Here is a 26,261-nt window from a genome sequence, read left to right as displayed (position 1 = left end):
TTGTTCGGATTTTTATGGTTTGCTGAATGTAAAGGACTGCTTACTTCTTATTAGCCCAAAGGGGCTTTGTTCCTGAGGGACTATTATTGTTCTCGTTTCGTCAAATCAACATTTTGCGTCAAATCACTCTGAATGTCCGTTGCATTTTTCAAACTGTTGCCACCGAATATTATCGCCTTGTATTTATTATATTTGAAGAAATTAAATAATAAAGAATCTGCATAAATGTATGTATGTTTCTCGTATTGTGATAAAACAACGGTACCCAGTTTTGAATGACGTAATCCTACTGAAAATATGGGTATCTGAAAGCCCAAATTTGAAATTTGGAATTTGTTTTATTATAGACTTCATATTTTGTAGAACTTTAATGAATTTTTCATTAACAAACTCAAGGATTTCAAAGCGAGCAATGGCAACGTTGTACAGAAAGAAAAACATTTTTATCTCCAGCGCGCGAGACTGTGTATCGGAAATTCTAAAGATATGCTCAGTCTAAAATCATTTTGCGATATTGTCTTGAACTGAATTTTATGGTTTAAGTGCGAAGAACATGATACTTAATAAATAAAGGTAACGCACAAAATGTTAAAAAAACGCCCCTTTGTACGTAATTTAAAATATGAAAGCTTGTAAGCTTTATCTTAATTTCCCTAACAGTTAATTTTTAGTTAAAGTTACTTTCGTGTCCTTTCTGAATTTCAGTTTACAACTTCCAGCCAGACCGTATTTTCAGAATCACGATCAAATGCAAATGAGGAAGAGAAAGCCAGAGATTCTATGCAGCGCGCGTTAGCCTCTTGGCTATACTCTCTCTAAACCTATTTTTATAATCACCCGTACGTTAGGCCCTTAATAGCTTCGCCGTTAGTTAGCGTTAAGGGGCCAACTCTGTTAGAATTTTGATAGCTTCGGCTATATCGTTTTAGCTTACTAAAGTTTCATTCATTAGTTTCCTGAGTTAAAACCGAGTGGAGGCTGTATTGTAAACTCCAAAAAGGAGTCGACAGTTAAACTTTATTTGGAATAATAAAGGGTATTTAACCCTTCCTGAGTATCTGTTCTCTGTCTACTGAACTAAAGCAATGATTCGCTTACTAGTTCTTAAAGTTCCTCAACTTTAGCTGTAACTTAAAAGATAGGAATCTAGGCGGGGGGAAGATGAAATAAAGAGGAGAAATGGTAGCTAGCCAAGCTATTTTCGTTAAATGCTTCAAAACGTTACAGTACTTTGAATGATTTTTTTTTTTATGGGAAGAGAAAATTAATAAATAAAAACATTCAATCTAAGACATCATTTTCATTCTTCAGGTTGCCAGTGCAAATTGTGCATAAATTATTAAAATGACTCAAATGGCAGAGAAAAATTAAGACTATTTTTTTATCCGGTAAATATCATATCAAGATGGAACACATAATGCGGCATTACAAGATTTGCTAAAGTTAAAAAAATAAGGTGGGTAATAGAGTTAAAAAATTTAGATTTAATTACGTATATTCTAAAACTATAATTCAAAAACTCTTTTATACAATGATAACATTCTTAGACTATATTTTATTGCTCGTGTTTGTTCAACCTAGTAAAATTGTATTATCATAAAGTGCTATGCTGTTCTAATTAGATAGCGAATGCACATCATTGCTGTCTGTTCGAATGGTGCTTGTTAAAGTATTAGTCACCATACTGACCTATTTTCGAAGTTATAAAATTTAGACATAATTTGAGTGCTGAAAAAGTGACGTTATCACAGAATGCCAGCTTATTATTGAGATGCTGTGCTTTAAAAAGAATATTGAAATACATTTGAAGTGCCTTCATATCTGACGGATGAAGTCATTGATTTCTGGTTTGTATACATTTTAGTTTCACGCTAAAACTCTTATCGATAAGATATCATCTTTAAACATAAATAAAGGATTCTTATCGATTTAGTTTATTCGTTATACTGTAACAAGCTTTATTCGTAACTCGACTTGGATACAGAATTGGAGTTAGCAATTTCAGGAAATTCAGTTACTATCGAGTTCATGATTTGCTGAAACTTTTAAAGTTCTGAAATTTTTCTCACTTATTTTCAAGGTTTTAAAGGTGTAATTTTTTACGGAATTGTCTGCTGAAATTTCAGAAATGTATAAAAAGCAGAAATTAAATGTTATAGTGATGTTTGTCATTGTTTTATCTTTTTATTACTTTCTGGTATCAAATGCAGCTCCCATTGCCAGGCGTATGGTGGATATGTCATATGTCTTTGATGAAACAACAATCAATCATCCTATGCATAGAAGATTTGAAATGACAGTTACAATGAATGGAACACATCCAGGCGGATTTTGGTATGTTGCATATTTATATTTATAAATATTCCTAATTCTAATATAAATTTAATTGTCATCTAAAGATACTATGTTATTCCTCGATTTGTACTTGAAATCTGAGCTTTTTCTTTTGAAATTTACCAACCTAGTTGCTATTTATCTTACATTACAAATGGAAAAAAGCAATTTTTTCCTTTCAAAAGTGCATGTAGAATAAAGAATCTATATAATAAATTATACAAACAAAATTGTTTCAAACGAATATAGTAAAGTTAAATTTAATTTAATTTAAATTTAAAATTAAATAAAAATAAATTTAAATAATTATCCTGCGCCGTTGTTCAAGGAATGAAATTTGAATTTAACAAACATTCTATTCGTAAAGAGCGAATTTAAAGTTAATTAAATTTTAAATGAAATTGAATTACAAATTTAATTAACTTTAAATTTGCTTTTTACGAATAGAATGTTTGTTAAATTTTAATAAATTATACAGTTTTAGTATCATTTTAGATTATTCTTTCAAATTTATCTTTTATATACAGTAGTTCCTATTTCTATTTTTGAAATTTATTTGCATAGATATTCTACTAAATAATGTAACATTGATTCCAAATTTTCCCTACTATATTATTATTCTGTATTCAAAGAATTGCTCGTTACAAAATAAATATCATCGAAATATTCTTTGCAGTAAAATATTTTATTCCAAAATTACTATTCAGTAACTCTCATAATACTTCGAAAACTCGAAAGTTTTGTTGACATAACGATGTGCATTGTCATACAGTGGTGGCCAAAATTGTGGACATTTTTGGAAATTTTTATGTTTTTGAACTTTGTATGCTTATAGAAAACGTTACGTTTCACAAAATGCAAACTTGTATATATCATTTTAAAGAGAATTTATTACTGAATTCAATACAAAACACAAAATTCAATTATTTGCAATACAAAAAAGTTAAACGATAATAGTTATCGATATACATTAGATAGTGATGATTGCAGTAAGTTATCAGTACTTAGTAGGGTACCCTTTATTTTTGATTACAGCTTTACATCGACGTTTCATTGAGCTGACAAGAGTTTTAAACTCTTCTTTCGTTATTACATGATGCCAGTAAACAATTATAGCCTCAATTAGTTCCCTTTTATTTGATGGGCGCCTCATTCGGACAAGAGTTTTCAAACGGTGCCACAAATTTTCGATAGGATTGAGGTCAGGACTTTTTCCTGGCCATGACAACAATTTAATGCTCTTTGTACGAAACCACTCTTTCGATATTTTGGCCGTGTCGCAAGGAGCAGAATCCTGCTGAAAAATAAACGAAGCATTGTTGGGAAAGAGATCTCTGATGGAAGGTAGAAGTTTTGGTTCTAGAATAGTGTCAATGTATTTTCTGGCATTCAGTGTCCCTTTGATGACAAGAAGGCGACCAATACCATCTGCTGACATGCATGACCAAATCATAACATTAACTGGGTTCTTCATAGTTGCTTGAGTGCAGTCAGGATGTAGCTCTTCTCTTATTCTACGTCTTACATATTTTCGCCCATCACTACCGAATAACGATATCTTAGTTTCATCGCTCCATATAACTTGTGACCACTGATCATCTGTCCAATTAATGTGTTCCTTTGCGCACTGTAGTCTTTTTTTTTTCGTTGCTGAAAATTAAGATAAGGTTTTTTTCGTGGAATTCTACCTCTCAGTCCAACATCTGTTAATCTTCTCCTGATTGTTCTTGAACTGACAGAAACACCAGCATCATTCAGATCACTTCTGATGGCCGCTGATGACATTTTTCTATCTTGGAGACACAGTACTTTTATTCTTCTGTCATCAATACATGTGGTGCACTTTTTTCGACCTTTTCCTTCTTTGTTTTTTATTGAATTTGTCTCCTGATATCGTAAACAAAACTTTCGGACTCCAGATGTAGTCACTGAACCACCCATCTGTCTTGCAATTTCAGCATAGGAAAGACCACTTTCTCGTACCACAATAATATTACATCCCTTTCTAGGTGTCCAATCTACTCTTTTATTTGATGTCATTGCTTCTTGACTAAATATTAAAAATTTTTACAAAAATTCCTACTTGTAATTGCAGTGTATAAGAAACAGGTCCTCCTTCCACAGAATAAAGCAAAATAATGAATTGTTTCAAGTGTAAACATAATGTCAGCTTCTACTGGCAGTTGCTAACATTTGATTGGTTCTCAGAACAAGAACAGTGATTGGCCAGGAAAGCTAGACATTACAAACCACTTCATAGCTGTGTTTTTTAATTTATATTAAAGTACATATAACGTTTTTTGTATTGCAAATAATTGAATTTTGTGTTTTGTATTGAATTCAGTAATAAATTCTCTTTAAAATGATATATACAAGTTTGCATTTTGCGAAACGTTACATTTTCTGTAAGCATACAAAGTTCAAAAACATAAAAATTTCCAAAAGTGTCCCCAATTTTGGCCACCACTGTATATTTTTATTTTAAATAAAAATACATCACAAGAGTTAGCGTCTGCATTTGGAAATTATTGGTTGTTTAGCAAAATATACCATCACTTCCATATCTGAAATGAACTTGGGAAGACGCTACAAATTAACGAAAATTCTGTTCTAATCATTCACGCATGTAAAGGTAATAAAATCATTCAAAAGATTAAAACATCCTTGATGTAAAGCGTTCAGTTGTCTTTAATGTATTAAAATTCATGATGAAATTGTTTGAAACTGTTGAAAATGCACTGAGGTTTGAACCACATTCTAAGCTAACACACAGGAATCGAAGATTTATCCTACTAAAAATTCAAACCAAACTCAAAAACTAAAGTTTAGAAGAACGGTTTGCAAAACAAATTAATCCTGAAACTGTTACAAGCATGAAAGAAGGAATGAGTGTGTGATTATATCAAAGCCTAGAGAGCTATCTGCCTAAGGCTAGGGATGCCTTCGTGGAGGACTTTCTAAGGGAAACTGGCTCGTATACATGTTACACACGGGAAAACCACGAAAACGCCCATGTAGCGAGCCCGTTCGCGGGATTCGAACCTCGGACCGAACTACCAGAGTTCAGCGACTTTACCCCTCGGCCGCTGGTGGGCAAAGAAGGAATGAGAGGACAGACTTTCGGAAACATTTCAATGGCAATAAGATCTATAGGATTTGACATGTTCAGAGATAAACATTTTGTAATTACATCGTAAATATAAGCATAAATGTATATATTTTCTTTTTACAGTATTTCAGAATCATAATTACGTGAAAGAATTCATTTTTTAAATAACATTTCCTTCTGAACGGATTTAAATTTTAAACTTTTCCGGTGCTCACAAGAGTTTTAATTTGAATGATATGTTTTCACAAGTTTTCCCTAATTACATTAGAAAGAAATTTTAAGGTAATTAGATTTTATTCAGTTAACCATTACAGAAATTAAAATCAAAATTTATAGTATTTTTAATATTAAAATCGCGCATTATTTCTTTTTTATCTATAGAGCCTCTTTCTGAAATAATTTCTCAAATATGACATGAGTTTCAGCTTCCTTTAAATCAAAAATCATAGTCACTCTACAAAGTATATTTTAATTTCATAATATTTAAATTTAACATACATTCTCTAAAGAAAACCAAACTATTAGAACTTGAAAGTTTCATTTTGAAAAAAATTATCAGAGAAACAAACTAGGTAATTAGCGCTAAAAGCTGCTAAGTACAAACAAAATTGTTTCAAAAGAATATAGTAAAGTTAAATTAAATTTCAATGATTCTCTTGCGCCATTGCTGCAAGGAATGAAATTTGAATTAAACAAACATTCTCTATTCGTAAAAAGCAAATTTAAATTAAATTTTAAATGAAATTGAATTACAAATAAGTGATTAATTATTGCTGCGAACTAATCTACAATATCATTTAAATTATGAGAGCATATGTAAATCAAGTGCAAGTATCAAAATCTATGAATATATAATTCCAATATATTTTTTTATCCTAAAAATTTATAAAAATGCATAAGTGAATAATTGTTGAGCAGGCAGGAGACGGATTTATCAACGGAAAGTTGCCTCCAAACCTAACTCTTCAATTATCCAATTCGTGTTTCGTCATCCATGTAGGCAAGGGTAAAAGGGAAACAAAATCAAAATTCCACTTGTTTAAACTTGTTTAAATTTCTCTTTAGCAATTCACAATATTTGGTTTTACTTTTGGTTTTGATTTTTCATTTTATCCTTGCCTACATGGATGACGAAAGTCATCATTTATTATTATTATTAATACATACTCAAAGATTACATTATTAATTATTATTATACATACAAAGTATGTTATTTTAATTATAATAATGATTATTATTATAATCATTATTATAATTTAAAAAAAATATTATTACAATTATTTTTAATACATACTCAAAGAGGTCAGGTTTCCTTAGTTAAGTCCTCTATGAAGGCATCCATCTTCTTAGTTTGGAACCTAAAAGTAGCAAATAGACTATCCAGGGCATCGAAAAAAGCATATACAAATTTTCACACTTAATACCAGTTAGTTATAAGGATTGAGCTTTAAAGTGTGTTATATTTTGGCGATATTTTGACATATTAAAAGTACCATGAGTTATTTATCATGCTTTTCTCGTAAGCATTTTGCTAAAAATCTATACTTTTGTAGCCTAGTAGCTTAGAATTTAATAAAAGAAATTCTTAAAATTAAGTCGCTATTGCAAGTTTTCGGATGATAACCAAGGTGTGATTTGTGCGGAAATGCCACTAAACTGTACAAACTGCTACTACCCATTCAGCAATATTTCTCTGCGCCGAACTGTTTCTGTGTTTCGATTTGTGCGGAATTGTAATGTGCAAAAGTAACACTCTAAAGGTAATCTGCTCTAGATGTTAACAGAAGTGTCATATACACCTTTGGACTATCAAAGCTCGGCAGCATTGCGACAGCCGTGGTGAAAGGAAAGCGTCTCCTTCTATTTCTTCCTCCGTGGTTAGAAGCGTCATTAAGCGTCATATGGATACAATAAAGCAATCAGCAAGAACAAAATTCTTCGTCAACAAGAAAACAAAGAAATACGCCTGGGGTTAGCAAAACCCATGGTAAACAAATTATTATCATTTTGAAATAATGCTATTAAAAATATGAAATTTATTAGCCCAAATGGATTAATAGTCTCGAAACGAGATTTTGCATCGTCCACTATAAACGGCGAATCACTTTTCAAATTCTTGCCACCAAATACTATCGCCCTATATTATTTATAAAGAAATTAAATAATGAAGACTTTGCATATATGCATGTATGTTCTTCGCACTGTGAAAAAAAGTTTAATTTAATAAAATTTTGGATGATGCTGTCTTTTCGAACATGTGCACTTGGAAGCCCGAATTTTGAATTTTAGATTTCATATTTTCTAAAACTTTAATGAATTTTTTATTAACAAATCAACGATTTGAAAGCGAGTAGTGGCAACACTATACGGAATAAAATGTTTTCATCGCGAGCCTGACTGTCGGAAATTTTCAGGGATGTAAGTGCGAAGAATGTAATATCTAAGAAGTTGACACACGGAACGTTAATAATAAAAGGACGAAAAAAAAAAAAAAAATTGTAAGCCATCTTGCTAAGAAAACTCAACGTTGATATGATGAACTGAAAAAAGATTAAAAGAAAAAAGAAAAACTTATGCCAACATCGCATCATATGCAGCATTGCATTGGATGATTTAACATTGCTTTGGCAATTCTAAACATATGCTGCTTTTAAAATTTTCGTAATTTTGCTGCTGAATCATATGTGGCGTAATTTGGCTGTTGAATAGAATGTGGCGTAAGTGCAAAGAAAATGGTGCTTAATAATAAAGCTAGCAGAAGTGAGTGCGACAGCAGACTGTTAGATTGCGAACTCGTGAGAGCGTAAACAAACTTAACAAATTCTTTTGGGCGATCGTTATAATCTGAACCTTTCAGATTTCTGTTACTTTTTATTACTTAATTGTACGAAGTAAAATAAGTATTGTGATCATGAAAAATTCCGGGTATAATATTTTAACGAAAATATCCATTTTGACTACTATCGAATGCGTGTTAAACGATATTTTTGAGTGACATCTGTATGTAAGGACAGAATAAATGACTCTTTTTCACAAAACGGGTTGCAAAAAGGATTTAAAAATGGATTCACAGGAGATTTTTTTCATGACGTCTGCACGTACACATGTATCTCGATTAACTCAAAAACAAGTAGCCTCAAAACGTTGAAATTAGGTTGCAATTCCAAAAGTATATATATATATATATATTGTTACGAAATGTACAGGCGCGGTAAGATGGCTTCCCAGCAAAGCAGTTTTAAAGTTGCCATAAAATAGCAAAGAAAGCAGGATTGCTACCTTTGGCGAGAAATCACCCATTTGGCTACAAAATTGGCGATATGCTATGAACGGATGGAGAACCTTCTGGAATGAATTCTTATCGGTTTAGCCCAGAATGTTCTCGAACACAAGCCGAAAGTTATATAAACCCTGCTGGTCTGCAGTCAGAGTGTGTGCCTCGTCGAGAGTGCGAGATAGTTAGTCTCGAGTTAGTCAGTCCGTGCGGAGTCGATCGAGTTGCAAGCCGGGCAGCGAGTGCCGAGTGGGTCGTCGAGTGCACCGAAGGAGTCTCTTAGTGTATTGCAGTTAGTGCATCGTCGAGAGAGCGTGTTGAGCTCCGGGAGTGACTGAACCGAAAAGTCGGGAGCTGTGCTCTGTGTGTTGTCGAGTGCATTGCGAGTTGTAGCTGGGAGACTCTCGAGAGTACGTGGAGTTCCGAGAACGACCGAGCAGAGTCGGGAACTGTACTCTGGTGCTTTGCAGTGAAGTTGTCTCCACCGTTATAGCCTGATAACCTGGAGGCTGTGTCGCTGACTTTCAGCGTGTTTATAGGAGATCTTCAATGACTGTAAAAGTGATTTTGGAGCTATCCTGAGAATATTGGTAAATAAAGTGTGTTTCGATACTTCATTAAGTGCTGTCGTTATTCACTCCAAATCTACGAACGCCATACGAACGTGAAGGAAGAAAATAACGTAACAACTGGTATCAGAAAAAAACGCAACAATATATACTCGCTCTGTTACTCAGCTCAGTGAGCTCGAATTTTTTATTCTTTTATGTTGGTGAATTTTGCATTTTTTGCTTTTAAAATGATTGAATTATGCTGTTCTTACCTTCCGATAAAGGTTTTTATGACTTTAGTTCATCTGCATATAATAGTTGTAGAATTATCAAGAATTTAAAAGTTGTTTAAGTGCAGCTGAGCCTATTTTTTGTTACCATAGCAGCCATATTTGTATACATTTGAAACGTAGCAGAATATTGAATTAAGTTAGTTTCTGCACCTTCAGAGTCTTTTTGCCGAGTGGGACTAATAGTAAACTTTCAGTTTTGTGCAGAAAAAAAAAACTGCCTTCTTGCCCGCTGGCCGAATTGCTTGTTTTTGCATAGGAACTCTAATTTTACTTGCAAAAATTATTTTAGGAAGTTTTGAAATCACGAAAAATTCCGGGTATTATATTTAAGGTTAAATTTAAGCTTTCGAAGTCATAATCTTTCTAACAAAGGGAAGAAGAAGGGACGAAGCAGCGCAAGGTCTTATAGCAGCTATGGCAGAAAGCAGTTTCACGAAAAATGCCGCGAATGCTGTGATTACATAACATGCCAGAATGTTCTCCAAAGTACTGGTCTAGGAGGAAGATCCTGAAATTGCGGAAAATTAATAAGGGGTTGCTTGTTTGTGTAAAACAAAGCCATCGTATTTTTTTTACATTTTACATATAAATATATAGTATATACACTGCTGATTGGATTAAAAAGGGAGATGCATAAGTAATTGTTATAGCACTCCCCTTACAAAATTTCAACGTTCTACGGCTAATCGTTTCTGAGTTGTGCGAGTTATATATATGAATGTACATATGTGCAGAATTCATTTTGAATCCACTTTACAATCCAGTTTGGAATAAGAGTTGCTTATTCTGCAAACATAATTTGCGTGATGTCACTAAAAAAAAAAAAAACAATCACGATGAATTTGCGATCAGTCAAAATGGATATATCAGTAGAAATATTGAAACCAAATTTTTGGCTATTACAATACTTCCTTTACTTCGTACAAGGAGGTAAAAATTTTGCCACAAATAAATTCTGCTTGCATATGCCTCTTCAAAACTCAAGTGCTCAAGACGAGTGCTGGGGAAGGGTGCAAACATATGCTGGGCGTGTCAGTGGTGCAGTGATGGAAGAAGGGTGCATTGCGGGTGAGGAGAACAATTTCAGTTGCATATTTACAGAGCTATAGATAGATGGTTACTATAGGCATTTCACAAGGTGAAGAATAAATGAGTACTGAGCAATATATCAGCAATTAACAGACTGATTGATAAATCAGTAAAAATAATACATAAAATAAGGCAAAATACATAATTCAAGGTTCACAGTTCAGGAAAATAAGTATAAATAGAAAAAGCTAACTTAAAATAAATTAACTACAAGTACAAAACATATGGGGGATGTGCTGGTGACGAGGATGGTAGCTGAGAATTACTCCGTCCTGTCAGATTTTACGTGCAATATTAACGCAATCTCATATGCGTTTCAATGCATAGCACTTTTTCGAAGTAGCTTCGGCCCATGCATGGATGTGGTCCGCTACTGGCTGTTTAAGATGATATTCGGTGGTCTCTCTGCAAACGAACACATAGTAGTCCGGATCTCCTGCCATCCCGCATGAGCAATGGTCGTTTTCGCGTCGTCTGAAGCGACGCAGTAAGTCATGAAAGGAGCATCCCCTGTTAGAAACTTGGTGAAGCAAGGAGAGCCACTTTTTAGAAGGCGCGCAGACTTTTGGGAAAAATCTGTAAACTCTTCTGCCAGTGGTCTCTGTCTCCCACAGATGTTGCTAACGCTACAATAATTTTCTCTCGAGTTTGGCTTTTAAGAACGAGCCCGGGGGATGCACATCAAGTGTGCGAACGTGGGAGTCAGTTGCTGCTCTTTTGGCTGTTGCATCTGCAATCGCATTACCCAGTATTCTGGTGTGGGCAGGTACCCACTGGAGTTCAGGCCTATAGTGTTTGGGTGTCTTTATCAAGAGTTTTTGTATAGCCCTTACGAGTAGATTTTTGCTGCATATGCCTTAAAACGGCGGTATATTACTTCTATAAGTTCTGGAAATTTTGTCGCCTGTAAACGCTGCCGCCGGTGCGACTATACATGTTGCGTCGTCTGTGGCGCCGGCTTAGAACACAAGAAAGATCCAGTTAAGTAAAGTAAATTAATGATTCACTTTGAGTTTCATTACATCAACACAGTATCTCACTCGTTAGAAAAACTGCTTTGAATTTTATCTACGTAGGTAAGAATTTAAAGACGTCAAAATTGTTTCAGCTGTCACTATGGTATCTTTATTTGTCAGCTTCCTTGGCGACAGCAGAAACAACTATTCCCATTTCTTCAACTTTATTTTGAACATGTCTATTCTGCCTTCCGTAGCCTCGAATTTGTTTTCTGTTGCAGCAGTAATTTCATTCTTCTCGACCTGCTTCAATCTTTTTATGGACCCCTTCTTTTTTGGTCTTGACCTGCTTTCATCTGTTGTTGGCCTTTTTTCGTATACTTTATGGCCCTTTCTATCTTTTCTTACCCGCTTCTTGGTCTTCTTTAAATATAGCAAAGGCTATCACTAGTTGTCTTAGTTGCCCAGCCATTGCTCTTGTCAACAGCATTCAGTCCCACTGCTGAGAACAAAAATTGTTATCTCATAATGGATTGAATGCACTTAGAACAGATGAAAGCTTAATGAAATTTATTTTTCCAAAAGAAACACTTCGCAGTTCTGCAAAATTATACACAAAAGAACTGGTACAAGTTTTCTCAGCATCACAGAGCACAATCAGTAGATACCACTTCAAACTACGAAGAACGTTGAACACTAGGCCATACAAAAAGCCTCAAATGTGTAAGCTTACACAGTAATCTCCTAATACTCTGAATTAAACTGAAAATTGATACTCTCTCCGGTCTTCCATAGACCGACAGACAGACAAAGTAGACAGGCGTCTTGTATTGCACCCGCTAAATCTTTCTGCACCGATGGGCGAAAAATCAAGCTTAGGTGCGAATGAAAGGTATATAAAAAGGGGGGCAATTTCGTATTTCAGAGGATAGTAAAATCCAGTACGAAAAAGCTGGAAGGCATACACAGTTACAGTTACATAAAGGCGTTTACAGTTAGATAGAGATGGGACCAAAATATCGTCAAGTAATTAGCGATTTTTCACCAAATATGGCCAACAAAAAATCAGTCGTAAAAACCATCGCCACCTTGGCGCTATTTCGCCAAACCCTTAATGTTAAATGAACTTACCTGTGTGTAACCCTATTTTTCCAGCGATGCTTCTCACTATGAAAGCCTTTCGTGTTACATTATGTACCTTATCAGGACTTGTTTTCCTTTTTATCTGTTTCCTGAACATTATTTGTCCTGAATGGGAACAGGGAGCTTACTAAAGCAATGTTCAAAATAGATGTTCCTTTATACTCTATAAGATCACATGTGCTCCCAAACTTCGGGATACAGAGACCAACCACTTGTGGTCTAAACGTAAAAATATAAAACTACCAAGTAAAATTTTAAATAAGGGAGCTTACTGTGAATAGTTTACACAACTACCGAAGACTGGCTTTTTCAAAAATTACGTATGTTAGTACGCAAACTGCAGAAACTACAATATGTATTAACTATCACGAGGACTAAACCTCTGGTCTTAAACGCGGACAGCAGCTGATTGAAAACTCGTGCGGAATACAGTGGCAAGGCGGCTCACTTTCCCTCTCTCTCTCTTGTTCTTGGCAAAAAGCCACAACTTTAATACTTGGGCGTAAGCAAGTACAATTTGCATAAACAAGTTAACACATTTAATTCTGGCTGGAAGTGGAAAATATGAAGTGATAGTAAAGTTTTAAAATAAAATAAACTTAACATCGTTACAACCTAGCCTTTATTTTCGAAACCATTGCCACACATTTCCGGTTATAGAAGTGTTTTAAATGCTTCCAAAATCGTATATCCACCGTGATCTCAAAGTAGACACAATTCAAGATTACATTAAAAAACTTGGCAGAAATTTCTTCTATTCAGTTCTCACTCATCCAACAACTGCATCAACTTTCTAAGATGTTCTCCATTTCCCAGAGAAAAGCACAAGTATCCATTTGAAATTCTCCATTCTTAACATTTTTTACTTATCCTAGACTCTTCAGTTCACCGATTTGAATCTTCCACCAGAAACTCACTTTATTCGTCGACTGGTTGCGGCCACTTGACTTACACTTTCGTCTCATTTTGTCCATACTATTCATTCTGTTTTAATGATGGTCTTCAAGAGATGCAAAGTAAAAGGAGGCGCTGCTTTCTGAAACTCTAATTCACTATATGTAGTAGTAGTTCTAATTCACTATATGTAGTGCACTTAGTAGTTCAAAGATCCATATTTTTATATTTAAAGTAGATCTTTATGAAAAATACGAAATCTATATATAATCCTTTGGCCCCCTATAATTTAGAAAATTTTCTACTTAACATAGAACATAAAACACAAAAAGTTTCACACCACAGCAAAAATTGATGGTGATGTGATACTTGTGCACATGGCAGTTCTGCACAAGTGGCATTTGCGCCATCCCTGCAGAAACATGAAATTTTCAACAGATGTAACTAATCATGAACTGCATGTTTGACTCCCGTACGACAAAATGGGATATTTAATTTCAAAATTCGCAATTTTTTATGTCATTTTTAACTTGCCTTGAGGGATCAGTTACTGAAGATAGAATAGTTCAAGGAAGTAAGTTTAAATTAAGTGCAGCAAAAACTGTGTATAACTTTAACAGTCCGTAGGAAGAAGTCGTGGCGTACGCATCAGATTTTTTAGCCCAAAGAGGTATTAGCCGGGCTAATACCTCTTTAGCAGAAGGGCTATTCTGTCTCGAAACGGCATTTTGCTTCGAATCACTATAAACGATTGTATCACTTTTCAGATTGTTGCCACCAAGTATTATCGCCCTGTATTATATTGTTATGAAGTGTTCAGCTGCGGTAAGATAGTTTCTCCGCAAGGCGGGTTTAGGGCTGCTATAAAATAGCAAGGAGAGGCAAGGCTGCCAGATTTGGCGCGAAATCACCCAATTGGCAACAAAGTCGGTGATATGCCACAGACGGATGGAGAAGCTCTTAGAACAAATTCTTACCAGTTTGGCCCAGAATGTTTTAGAAGGCAGACCAAAAGGTATATAAACCCTGCCTGTAGGCGGAGTAGCAGTCTATCGAGTTGATCGTCTGTCTAGTGTTCAGTTGCTCGACGAGCGAATCGCGAGAGTGTCTATAACTATACTGTGTATCTCGAGTGTGCTGAGCTCCGGGAATAACGATATCGAGTAGAGAGCTGTACTCTAGCGGTTATTGCCGAGTGAATTGCCAGTTGCAGCGTCGAGAGTACGTTGAGTGCTGAGAACGACCAAACAGAGACGGGAACTATACTCTGGTGCTTTGCCGTGAAGCTGTTTTCACCGTATAGCTTGGGGATTGTGTTGCTGATTGTTTCAGTGTGCTTCTCGACGCCTGTAAACATGTTTTTGGAGCTGTCCTGAGTAATACTGGCTCAAAAATTGTGTTTTTCATTCTTAATTAAGTGTTGTCGTTAATCACTCCAAATTCACGTACCCGTACAGAACGCAACAATATTTAAATGAAGAATCTGCATGAATGTTTCTCGCACTGTGAAAAAAGCGATACCTAGAGCCATCAAATTTTGAATAACGTAATCCTCCACCCGAACAGGGGTGCCTGCAAACCCGAATCTTAAATTTTGAATTTGCTTTACTATCTACTCTATATTTTTTAAACCATCGCTTCAGGCCTTAGTAGTGGCAAACGCCTAATAATGGCTAGTGCCCACAATTGGGGGGGGGGGAGAGAAATAAAATCTTAAAGCTTTCAGATTTTATATTATGCCCAATGGATTATTTATTTAAATGCTTTATGTGTTATCTTTATTAATTAAATATAATGTTCTTCGCACTTAAATCGCATAAAATTCAAAACAATAGCAATATCACGAAATATTTCAGAACAGCATATCTTTAAAGTTTCCGATAGAGTTTCTCGCACTGGAGATAAAAAATGTTTTTTCCGCAAGTGTTGCCATTGCTCGCGTTTAAATCGTTCCCTAATCAAAAATTCGTTAAAGCTCTACAAAATATGAAATAGGTAGTAAAAAAATTCAAAATTCAGGCGTCCATGTGAACATGTTCGGGTGGAGGATTACGTTATTCAGAATTTGATGGCTACCGTTGTCTTTTCACAATACGAGAAACATACATACATTCATGCAGATTATTTATTAATTTCTTTAAATATTATATAGGGCGATAATAGTTGGCGGCAACAACTTTAAAAGGGATTCTCAGTTTATAATGAAACGCCACAAAATGCTGTTTGGAGACAAAAGACCCTTTTAGGCTAACGCACATTTGGCTGTTAAAAAAGAATAAAATCCGAAAGCTTTTAGATTTTACCCATTACGCCCAAAGGGCCGTTTTTGTATCGTTTTGTGTGTTACCTTTAAAGATCATGTTCTTCGCACATCATAAAATTCAATTCAACACCAATATCACAAAATAATTTTAAAATGAGCATATCTTTAGAATTTCCGATACACAGTCTCGCACGCTGTACAAAACATAAAATACATAATAAAACAAAATTCAAATTCCAAATTCAAGTGGAAATGTACATTATTCAAAATTTAATGGCTCTAGGTACCGTTGTTTTATCACAGTGCGAGAAACATACATACATTTATGCAGACTCATTATTTAATTTATTTATACATAATACAGGGCTCTACTTTTTGGTGGCAACAATTTAGAAAGTAAATCAATGCGAAATGCCAAAACGAAATTAATAGTCCTTCTGGGTAAATTGCTCTTTTGGACTAATAATAATAATAATAATAATAATAATAATAATAATAATAATAAAAAAATAAAAATAAAAAAAAAAAAAAAAACATTTGCTCAAAGGTGTGTTTTTTCTTATCGTTTTGTGTGTTACCTTTATTTATTAAATATCATGTTCTTTGCACTTAAACCATAAAATTCAGTTTAACAACAACGTCACAACAAATAATTTTAAAATGAGCATATCTTTAGAATTTCGGTTCCGAAAAACTGTTCCGAGCGCTGCAGATAAAAAGGCCCCCCCATAGAGTGTTGCCATTGCTTGCTTTTAAATCATTGAGTTTGTTAATCAAAAATGCTTTAAAGTTTTACAAAATATGAAATCGATAATAAAACAAATTCCAAATTTCAAATTCGTGCTTTCAGATGCCCATATTCGCAGTAGGATTACATCATTCAAAATTGGATGGCTCTAGGTACCATTGTTTTATCACAATGCAAGAAACATAATTATACATACGTTTATCCAGATTCTTCATTATTTAATTTCTTCAAATATAATATAGGGCGATAGTATTTGGTGGCAACGATTTGAAAAGTGATACGCCATTTATAGGGTACCGACGCAAAATTGCAAAACGAAAACAATAATCCTTTAGTGACAAAACCCCTTTGGACTAATAATAATAATTAAACGGGAAAAAAATGTGAAAGGTTTCAAATCTTAAATTACGTCCAAAAGGGCCATTTTTTTAACGTTTTGTGTGTTACCTTTATTTATTAAATATCATGTTCTACGTACTACTTGGTTCGATTCTTTTAGCTCTTGCACCATCCTTGTTAACTGTTTTTAGTTCACTCCTCATTCCTAATGTTTTCATCAAAGTTATGGTAAATGGGTGGTCAGTCATTTTTTACAAAAAAAAGGATTAAGTAATTTAAATCCGAAAAGTTTCAGATTTTAAATTACGTCCAAAGGGGCTTTTTTTTTAACATTTTGTGTGTTACCTTTATTTATTAAATATCATGTTCTACGTACTCAAACCATAAAATTCAGTTCAACAGCCATATCACAGAACAATTTTAAAATGAACATATCTTTAGAATTTCCGACACAGTCTTGTGCGCTGGAGATAAATCCCCCCCCCGTACAGTGTTGCCATTCTCGCTTTGAAATCCTTTAGTTTTTTAATCAAAAGTTCATTGAAGTGTTACAAAATATGAAATCTGTACCAAAACAAATTTCAAATTCCAAATTTGGGCTTGCAGATGCCCATATTAGAGTGGAAACGTACGTTATTCAAAATTGGATGGCTCTAGGTACCATTGTTTTATCACAATGCAAGAAACATACAAACATGCAGATTCTTCATTATTTAATTTCTTTAAATATAATGCAGGGCTCTAATATTTGGTGGCAACAAATTGAAAAGTTAGTCGACGTTTATATTTTTCAAGGCAAAATCCTAAAACGAAATTAAGTCTTTCAAGACAAATTGCCCCTCTGCACTAAAAATACGACAGCTTTCAGATTTTTCTATTACACCCAAATTACCTTTATTAAATATCATGTTCTTCGCATTTAAACCATAAAATTCAGTTCAACAGGAATATCGCAAAATAATTTTTAAATGATCATATCTTTAGAATTTCTGATGGAGTCTTGTGCGCTGGAGATAAAAATGCTTTTTTTCGTAGTGTTGCTATTGCTCGCTTTGAAATCGTTGCGTTTGTTAATAAAAAATTCATTAAAGTTTTACAAAATATTTATTAAATATCATGTTCTTCGCATTTAAACCATATAATTCAGTTTAACAGGAATATCGCAAAATAACTTTGAAACGATCCTATCTTTAGAATTTCTAATAGAGAGTCTCGTGCGCTGGAGATAAAAATGCTTTTTTCGTAGTGTTGCTATTGCTTGCTTTGAAATCATTCAGTTTGTTAATCAAAAATTCAAGTGTGATACAGATAATAAAAAAAACTCTAAATTCCAAATTTGGGCTTCCAGATGAATAGGAAACTTACTGCATTAAAAATAGTTGGCTCTAGGTAACGCCGTTTTGTCACAATACGAGTAACTTATATACATTTATGCAGATTCTTCACTATTTAATGTCTTTAAATATAATAATGGGCTGTAATATTTGGTGGCAACAGTTTGAAAAGTGTGTGTTTATGGCAAAGCCTTGAGGGCTATCTGCCTAAGGGGAGAAATGCCTTCATGGAGGACTTTCTAAGGGAAACTGGCTCGCATACACATTACACATGGGGAAAACCACGAAAATGCCCATGCGGCCAGCCGATTCGCAGGATTCAAACCTCGAACCGTAATACCAGTGTTCAGCAACTTTAACGCTCGGCCCTTTTTGAAAAGTGACCAGACAGTTAAAATTTTCAACACGAAATGCCAAAACGAAATTAACAGCCCTTCTGGGCTAACGCCCTTTGGCTAAAACTTTAACCAAATAGGCAAAAATTTATATAGCAACACAAACTCGAGACTTAACTTACACTGGTGTGCAAAAATTAAGGACGAAGTCGAAAAATTAGCATAGCAGCTGAACAAAGAGGCAGAGCGGACAGAAAGACCAATCAGGAGATTAAGTAAGGTGATGTACGGTAGCACATGCGCTGATATGCAGGTAGACGTAATGGGGGAGTGTCTGAGTAGTATAAAGCATGTTGTTGGTGTGAGATCAGTATTCCTGGCAAAACGATTGCACGCCGTATAGCAGTTAAAATCACACCGAGTTGCTGCCTCAGCGAGAAATGCCGAATAATCAATCTGTTAGACGACATCTGGATGCTTTTACCCGAGGTCGAATCAATGGGAAGTTGGAGGAAGGCCGCAGTGTGACAAGTGTGGCTGCAGAGTTCGGAATTGCTCACAGCATCGTTTCACGACTTTGGAGACAATTTCAAACTACAGGAACAGCTATCCGGGGGTTTAGTAGTGGTCGTCCACGAGGAACCACACCCGCAGATGACCGGTATATTGCCTTACAAGCCAGAAGAAATAGGCGGCAGACAGCGGGAGACATCGCTAGACACACGACACAGGCGACTGGACGACCAACATCGCGTTTTAACGTGGCCAGAAGACTGCATGGTGGTGGTCTGTTTGCACGACGCCCTGTACGGTGTGTACCTCTAACGCCTGCCCATTGGAGAAGGCGTTCTCTGTGGTGCCGGGAACACCGGAATTGGAGAGACAATGAATGGGGACGAGTACTTTAGATGAGAGCAGATTCAGTCTGAGTAGCGATTCTCATCGCATACTCATCTGGAGAGAGCGGGGAAGCCGCAATCATCCCTCGATTATCATTGAAAGGGACAGGTATGGAGGTGGCAGTGTTCTCGTTTGGGGAGGCATCATGCTTGGTAGTCGTACAGACCTTCACATCTTCAACGCAGGTTCATTCAACAGGACCTGTTATTGTAACGAGATTCTTCTTCCATATGTGCATCTTTTTAGAGGCGCTATGGGTCCGCATTTTCTTTTCATGGACGACAATGCACCATGTCATCGCATAGTAGCTGCCGAACAGCTCTTAGAGAGTGAGGATATTGAACGTATGGATTGGCCGGCACGATCTCGGGATCTCAATCCCATCGAGCATGTATGGGATTTTCTAGGCAGACGCTTGGCAGCTCGTACCTTACCACCAGTAACGATTCCGGAGCTTCGATTGGCGCTGCAAGATGAATGGGCAGCAATGCCTCAACAACTCATTGACACCCTCATTCTCAGCATGGGCAGACGCTGTGAAACCTGCCTAGCAGTCAGGGGAGATCATATCCCCTATTAAAGACCGGATGTTTCTTGCTGGACACCCATCACAGGGATGTTTCGGCCTTCAGTCGCATTGCACTCCATGCTACTTTTTCAATGAAGCTCCTTTTTATCCCTCTGATTTCTCTTTTAGTAAGTGTTGCTTACATTACTCATGTCCTTACGTATTGGGGATCTTACGGTATTAAATGTGTTGATTTGGAAAGCTTTTGTACAAAGTTATATTGAAAAAACCGTCTCGTCCTTAATTTTTGCACACCAGTGTAGATAGCAGACAAATTACACAAATAAACATATAAGAATTAAAAACTGAACTTAACGTTACAACAGTAAATCTATCTATACAGAAGGAATTGATCTTCAGATTGAAAACTGCATGTGCCATTGAAAAATCAAAATGTCTCCATGTTTGATAGAAAAATATGCCCAGATCGAAATGCCGCGAAAGAATACAGTTCTGTGGAACTTTCTACATTACACCGAAATAAACAGTACTTATTTTACCTTATGTGTATTTTTTCTACTTAATATTTAGTAATGATGATTTCATTTTTATGAAAAATGGCAGTAAAGTTACTTAGCATTCTCGGAATGACCACCTAAGATGATCTCTTCTGAAAGCGATATTTCTGAAACTATAAATTAATACAGTCAAATACTGAAAATCCGCGTTGCCTCTCAAAATATAAACATTCAGTTTATAGGTTTCGGAAACCGCAACAGGGAGTACGAAAATTGAAGAACAAATACTTACCGGATAATGACATTATAATTACGAAATAAAATGAGTCATAATGGAAATACCAAATTATTGACATCATGATAAGTTTTTTTTTTCCTCCAGTCTGCATAGAGGTAAAAAGCAGATGATTCACTTAACTCTTCCTTCAAGTACACGATTCACATTGTTGTACTTTCTGAGTTTTGTTATTTCATGAGATTGTTTAGTGCAGATAAAAAATGCACTCATCATGATTTTGCAGGTGCTACTCCTCAGTTTATAGCAGAATCGTATGGAATTGCAACACGGACCGTGTATGATATATGGAAAAATAAAGAAAAGCTGTTAAAATTTTACAGCAACAGTGATTCTAACACCGGAAATCGTTACACGAGGCGAAATCGGCAAACCTCGTACGAGTGGTTTCGGCAGCGGCCCCATGATTGGGTACCAATTTCAGGACTGCTCCCGAGAGAAAAGGGAAAGCAGATTAATGCTGATTTAAAAACAGAGGAGCCTAATGTAAATGAATAATATAATATAATCAATTTACATATGTAATAATAACTTAATGCATATAATAAATTATTGTAATAATGTATACAATAATTTAATTAAACGTATCTAATACGCCTTATTTATTTTGACTTTTAGTCTAAATATCATGATTTATCTTTTCTGTCCCGAAATCCACACAACCTCTGGTCCCAAGCTTTGCGGATTTCTACTGTACTAGTATTAAACATAACTTCTCTAAACCTCTGCAGAAGACCGAACAATCTGGAACCCTCAGTAGTCGTCATAGAGGCGCTCTTACAAAGAATCTATCACATGATTATAATTCAGTAACAGTCATTAACAATGAAATTTTTTCTTTCTGTAATTTCAAAAAGGACTTATTAACACAAAATAAATAAATCACAAATTTTTGACTATAATTTGTAAAATAGCTCTGCTACATTTTGGTTTACAATCTTCAATGAGTAAAAATTTTCGCTCCAGCTGCTTCTTAATGAGCCAATTTTTAATTTTATCCTTAAAAAATATCCGGTACTGTACGTAAGATTAACTTGAAATTTAAACATATCATATGGAAACCATTTCGTTTGAAAAAGAAATAAAAAAACATGAAATTTTAAATATTTTGGGAAATATACACTATACAATTTTTGAATATTATTTTATGCCATTTTTGTAATAAATACTTTTTTATTTATGACATATTATATACAAATAAAATCGCTTTCATAATAATGTTTCCTATAACTATTTCCAAGGTTAAAAAAAATATATATATTGAATAACATAGTTCAAACTGAATAATTTGTTGGCTACTTGTTCTACTATTTGTTGGTAATTGTTCTAAATGCAACATCAGCAACACATACCTTACAAAGAATGCTGGGAACATTTCAAAATGTATCAATATTGTACTTTAAAATGTATGGCCCATGGCCTAAGAACACCACTGTAACATACATGGCTTTATCATATCATGTAGAGTGTTTTATTTTTACAAAGCACGTTTGGAACATTTCAAGAAGTATCAGTGTCAATGTTTTAATGCATGTTCCAAGAACACATTTGTAATATGCACAACTTTACACATCTTCTAGAGCATACTTTATGGAATCTGCTGAGAACACTTTGAAAAGCATTAGTATTTTACATTCTAAGAATATGGTTTTAACACGTCATGTAGAATGTACTTTATAGCACCTGCTCGGAATGTTTCCAAAAGTACCAACTATGCATGTTCTAAGAATTTGGTTGTAACACACACCACTTTAATATGCTGTGTAGAACATGCATCATAACATCTGCAGGGAATGTTTTGAAAAGTACCAAAGCTGTATGTTCTAAGAACACACTTTCAATATGCACCAGTTAATCACGTCTTGTAGAATGTTCTTAATACACATAACAACATCATAGAGCAAATGACAAGCCCTCTGAACGTTTCAGTGCTGCTTGGTAAGTAAACTCCGAAATAGTTCTGAAAAAATTGTATAAACACCCTCTGTATTCTTATCCATATTAGTTTTATGCCCCTGTAAGGAATGCTCAAGTAAATTAATCTTAAAATAATAATATGTATTAAAATTAATTTAATTGCAATGTATCTAACGAATAATTTTCATTAACATTTAGTTTTGTTCTAACCAGTAATAAAAGATGTTTTTAATACCAGTTGTTATGTAATAAGGGTAACACTTTTTAAAATTTTTCAATGCTTCATAGTTTTAAACTTTTCAAAAATGTTTTTGAAAATTTTAGCAGTAAAATTTTTTGATATTTTTAATTGTAAAAAAAATTTTTAATGTTAACAATATCGAAAAATAAGAAAAATTATTTTTTAATGATAAAGCCTTTACAAAGTATAATGCAATCTAAATTTTTAAGACTGCAGTTTTTAAATTTGCAACAGTAAACTCTTTAGAGGTATTATTAAACTGAAATTTTAAAGTCACTTTTTTTTTAATTCACTCTTGCCAGGTTATTTCTAAATTTAGGACAGAATTAGAAAAAGTCTGAAAGCCTGTTTTTACATATGTAATATTGCATTATGTGATTTCACCACATCACATCTCATGTTTCGCCTATTCTAAAAAAATTATATATTTAATATACTTTCATCTGTACAATTTGACACTCAGAGATATTTAAACTGCTTAATATTGTTTTACAAATTTAAGTAAGATGGATGATAAATTTGACCTTTTGTTGTTTATGAAGATAAACAAGACACAGACTTCGAACAGTATTAAAATAGTGATGAGATCTCCGTTTTTCAAGCTCATTTATTATGCTTAAACCTTGTTGTGAAATGGATTCAAAATTCTTGCACTAGTTTGAGATATATGCACATTTTAATATGTAGTGATTCTCTTTTTTCGTTTCAATTACTACAGAAAAAGTAGTGTCTCAGAGAAACTTGTACTTGTAGTTCAGGTTACATAATAAGACCTTGATATGGACATTAATTCTGTTTATGTTGGTGGAAATTCTAGAAACAAGAGAGGTGATGATCTAGCAAAGCTAGCCATGAAACTTCATACTGATTTAAATTTCCGTATTTCTGTTTCTCACTGGAAGAGTTTTTAGAGAAATGATGCTATCTGTATTTAGAAATGAGAATATCTAGCCTCATTAAAAGCACAATGTACCAAAAGTTAATTTTTCTATGGTTTTCATAGAATAAAAATTGATCATTTTTAATAGAATTTAAATTACTCAATTTTTGATTGGACATGGCACTATTAACCCTTTCAAGACCAAAAACAAAATCTTTCTTGGGATGTATTGTCCTGTTAGTCTTGAAAGGGTGAATTCCTTTCGCATCAAGAGAGGGCAAAATCTCTTTTCCCCAAACATCGAAAACGCCCGTGTCTACGAATTTCCCCTGGAATGCTTTTCCTTCCCCCTATGACAAATTGAATACTACAGCACTAACAATAACCTACTTAAGTAAAGCGAGACCTTCTTTCTTGGACGCTTTCACCCTGTGTGAAGTTCCCCCTTGGGATGGGATTGCAACTTTGGGCATCAAAAGCTAAACATTGACAGTAAACAAAGGAAAGAGATAGTGCATTAAAATAATAGAACTACTTTTAGTCACTTCAAAAGAATGACGTATCATTTAACAACACATAAAAACAATGAGCAATGCAGTAATGTGATGGGGGAAAGCACCAAGTAGGAAATTATTCAGTCGTCCAGCCAATGTTTGGGCATTTGGAGAGCCTTCAATTTAAAAGAGTTACTTAAAGCGCTTTATATAGTTGTGGTAGTAGCAATGAAAATGTTAATCACGTTCCTCTTGAGTGTTTTCATAATGTCCAGCAGTCTGACACACCTGACTGTATCTTTGCCACCAATTTTTTCTGAACTTTATGGTTTAAATGAAACAATTTCTGCTTTTTACAATTTCTTTCTCAATTTAGATTACCGATTTCACAACTATTTTTACTCCCCCCCCAGCAGTGCTATTATACATTTGCCTATTTATTTTATGACTTACTTGTATAAGCCAGTTATACTTTATAAAACACAAAAAGTGACATTAGTTAACCAAGGAGGAAAGAAAGAAAAACAAAGGAGGGTACCCTTGATTATCCATGCGCGTCACAGTACCCAGGCACGCACTCAACATTATGTGCAAAAGTAATACAAATTAAATCCAAATAACATCGATTCGATCAGGAAGAAAGATTCTTCCTAATACAGGAGTCAGAGATTTATCTAATTGTGAAGAAGTTGAAGTAATAACTGAAATCATATTCCACAAAAACTGAAAATGTCGATCGGGAAATCATTGAAGAATGGTTCGATTCAATGGAGCCAGGCTTTCAATCCTTTAGTGATGCAGATATTCTTTTAAATGTCACAGAATGACACTAAAAGCACAAGTGAAGAAGATACTGTCAATTACATTAGTCTCCAGACAGCAACGACTCTTGTAGAAACTCTGCTGACTTTTGTTGATAAAAGAGGAATACAACGATAAAATAGCATTAAAAAAAAATATACAGTAAATTTCAACAAATACTTAATCGTTCTAAAAATTAATGTAAAAATACTTATTTTTTAAAAATATAAACACATACTGCATGCATGAATTATCCACGATAATTACTACTAATATAAGTTAGAAAAAATATTGTTCCCAGTTAATATTTCTTTCAGGTTGCAAATGGAAGAATACGAATCAGCAAGCCATGCTGGCACACACATGGATGCTCCATCTCACTTTGCGCAAGGGGGTTTGAACATAGACGAGATCCCTTTGACCAGCTTAATTGTTCCAGCAGCTGTCATCGACATCACCGAACGAGCAAACCAGGATCCAGATGCAGAACTGAATGTGGATGATCTTGTAAACTGGGAATCCATTACAGGACAAAGTTTAAATGGAACAATTGTGCTACTGAGGTCCGGTTGGGGTCTTAAATGGCAGAATCTAACAGCTTATTCTGGTTCACCTAATAATGATATCAATAGTTTGCGATATCCAGGATTCGCTCCAGCAGCCTCACAGTGGTTGATTGATAATCGAAATATTAAGGGAGTTGGTATCGATACATATTCTTTCGATCGCGGAATTTCACAAGATTATATGTCTCATATCATCCTCCTTGGAAATGGCAAATTCGGCTTGGAGAATGTAGCTAACATGGAAGAACTTCCTATCTATGGGGCTACACTATACGTAATGCCTATGAAGATGGGCAAAGCAAGTGGAGCACCAACTCGGATTATTGCCACTTTTCCAGAAGTAATTTTTAATCCATCTGTTTCTAATTAATACTACTAATAATATCATTTACAATAGTTCTTAAAAAGTGAACTGATGAAGTCAATAAATTTCAAAATACTATATATGTTCTGCTGTTTATTAATATCCAAAACAAATA

At 34.5% G+C, this 26,261-nt stretch overlaps 1 protein-coding gene across 1 annotated transcript; it reads left to right on the top strand.

The window, feature by feature from the left end:
* The first annotated feature begins 1,951 nt into the window (after positions 1 to 1,951).
* LOC118196620 (uncharacterized) lies at positions 1,952 to 26,226 on the top strand. The gene is made up of 2 exons (XM_035368091.2): positions 1,952 to 2,334; positions 25,534 to 26,226. Exons 1-2 carry the CDS (start codon positions 2,129 to 2,131, stop codon positions 26,150 to 26,152), a joined length of 825 nt encoding a protein of 274 aa, XP_035223982.1. The 5' UTR covers positions 1,952 to 2,128; the 3' UTR covers positions 26,153 to 26,226.
* Positions 26,227 to 26,261: the final 35 nt, after the last annotated feature.

The sequence above is a fragment of the Stegodyphus dumicola genome, chromosome 11, assembly GCF_044657685.1.
Source record: "Stegodyphus dumicola isolate Sdum_Otavi_A_Nest chromosome 11, ASM4465768v1".
In the NCBI taxonomy this organism is placed as follows: domain Eukaryota; kingdom Metazoa; phylum Arthropoda; class Arachnida; order Araneae; family Eresidae; genus Stegodyphus; species Stegodyphus dumicola.
The sequence above is the reverse complement of the archived record's forward strand: the minus strand, read 5'-3'. Positions and strand labels throughout refer to the sequence as shown.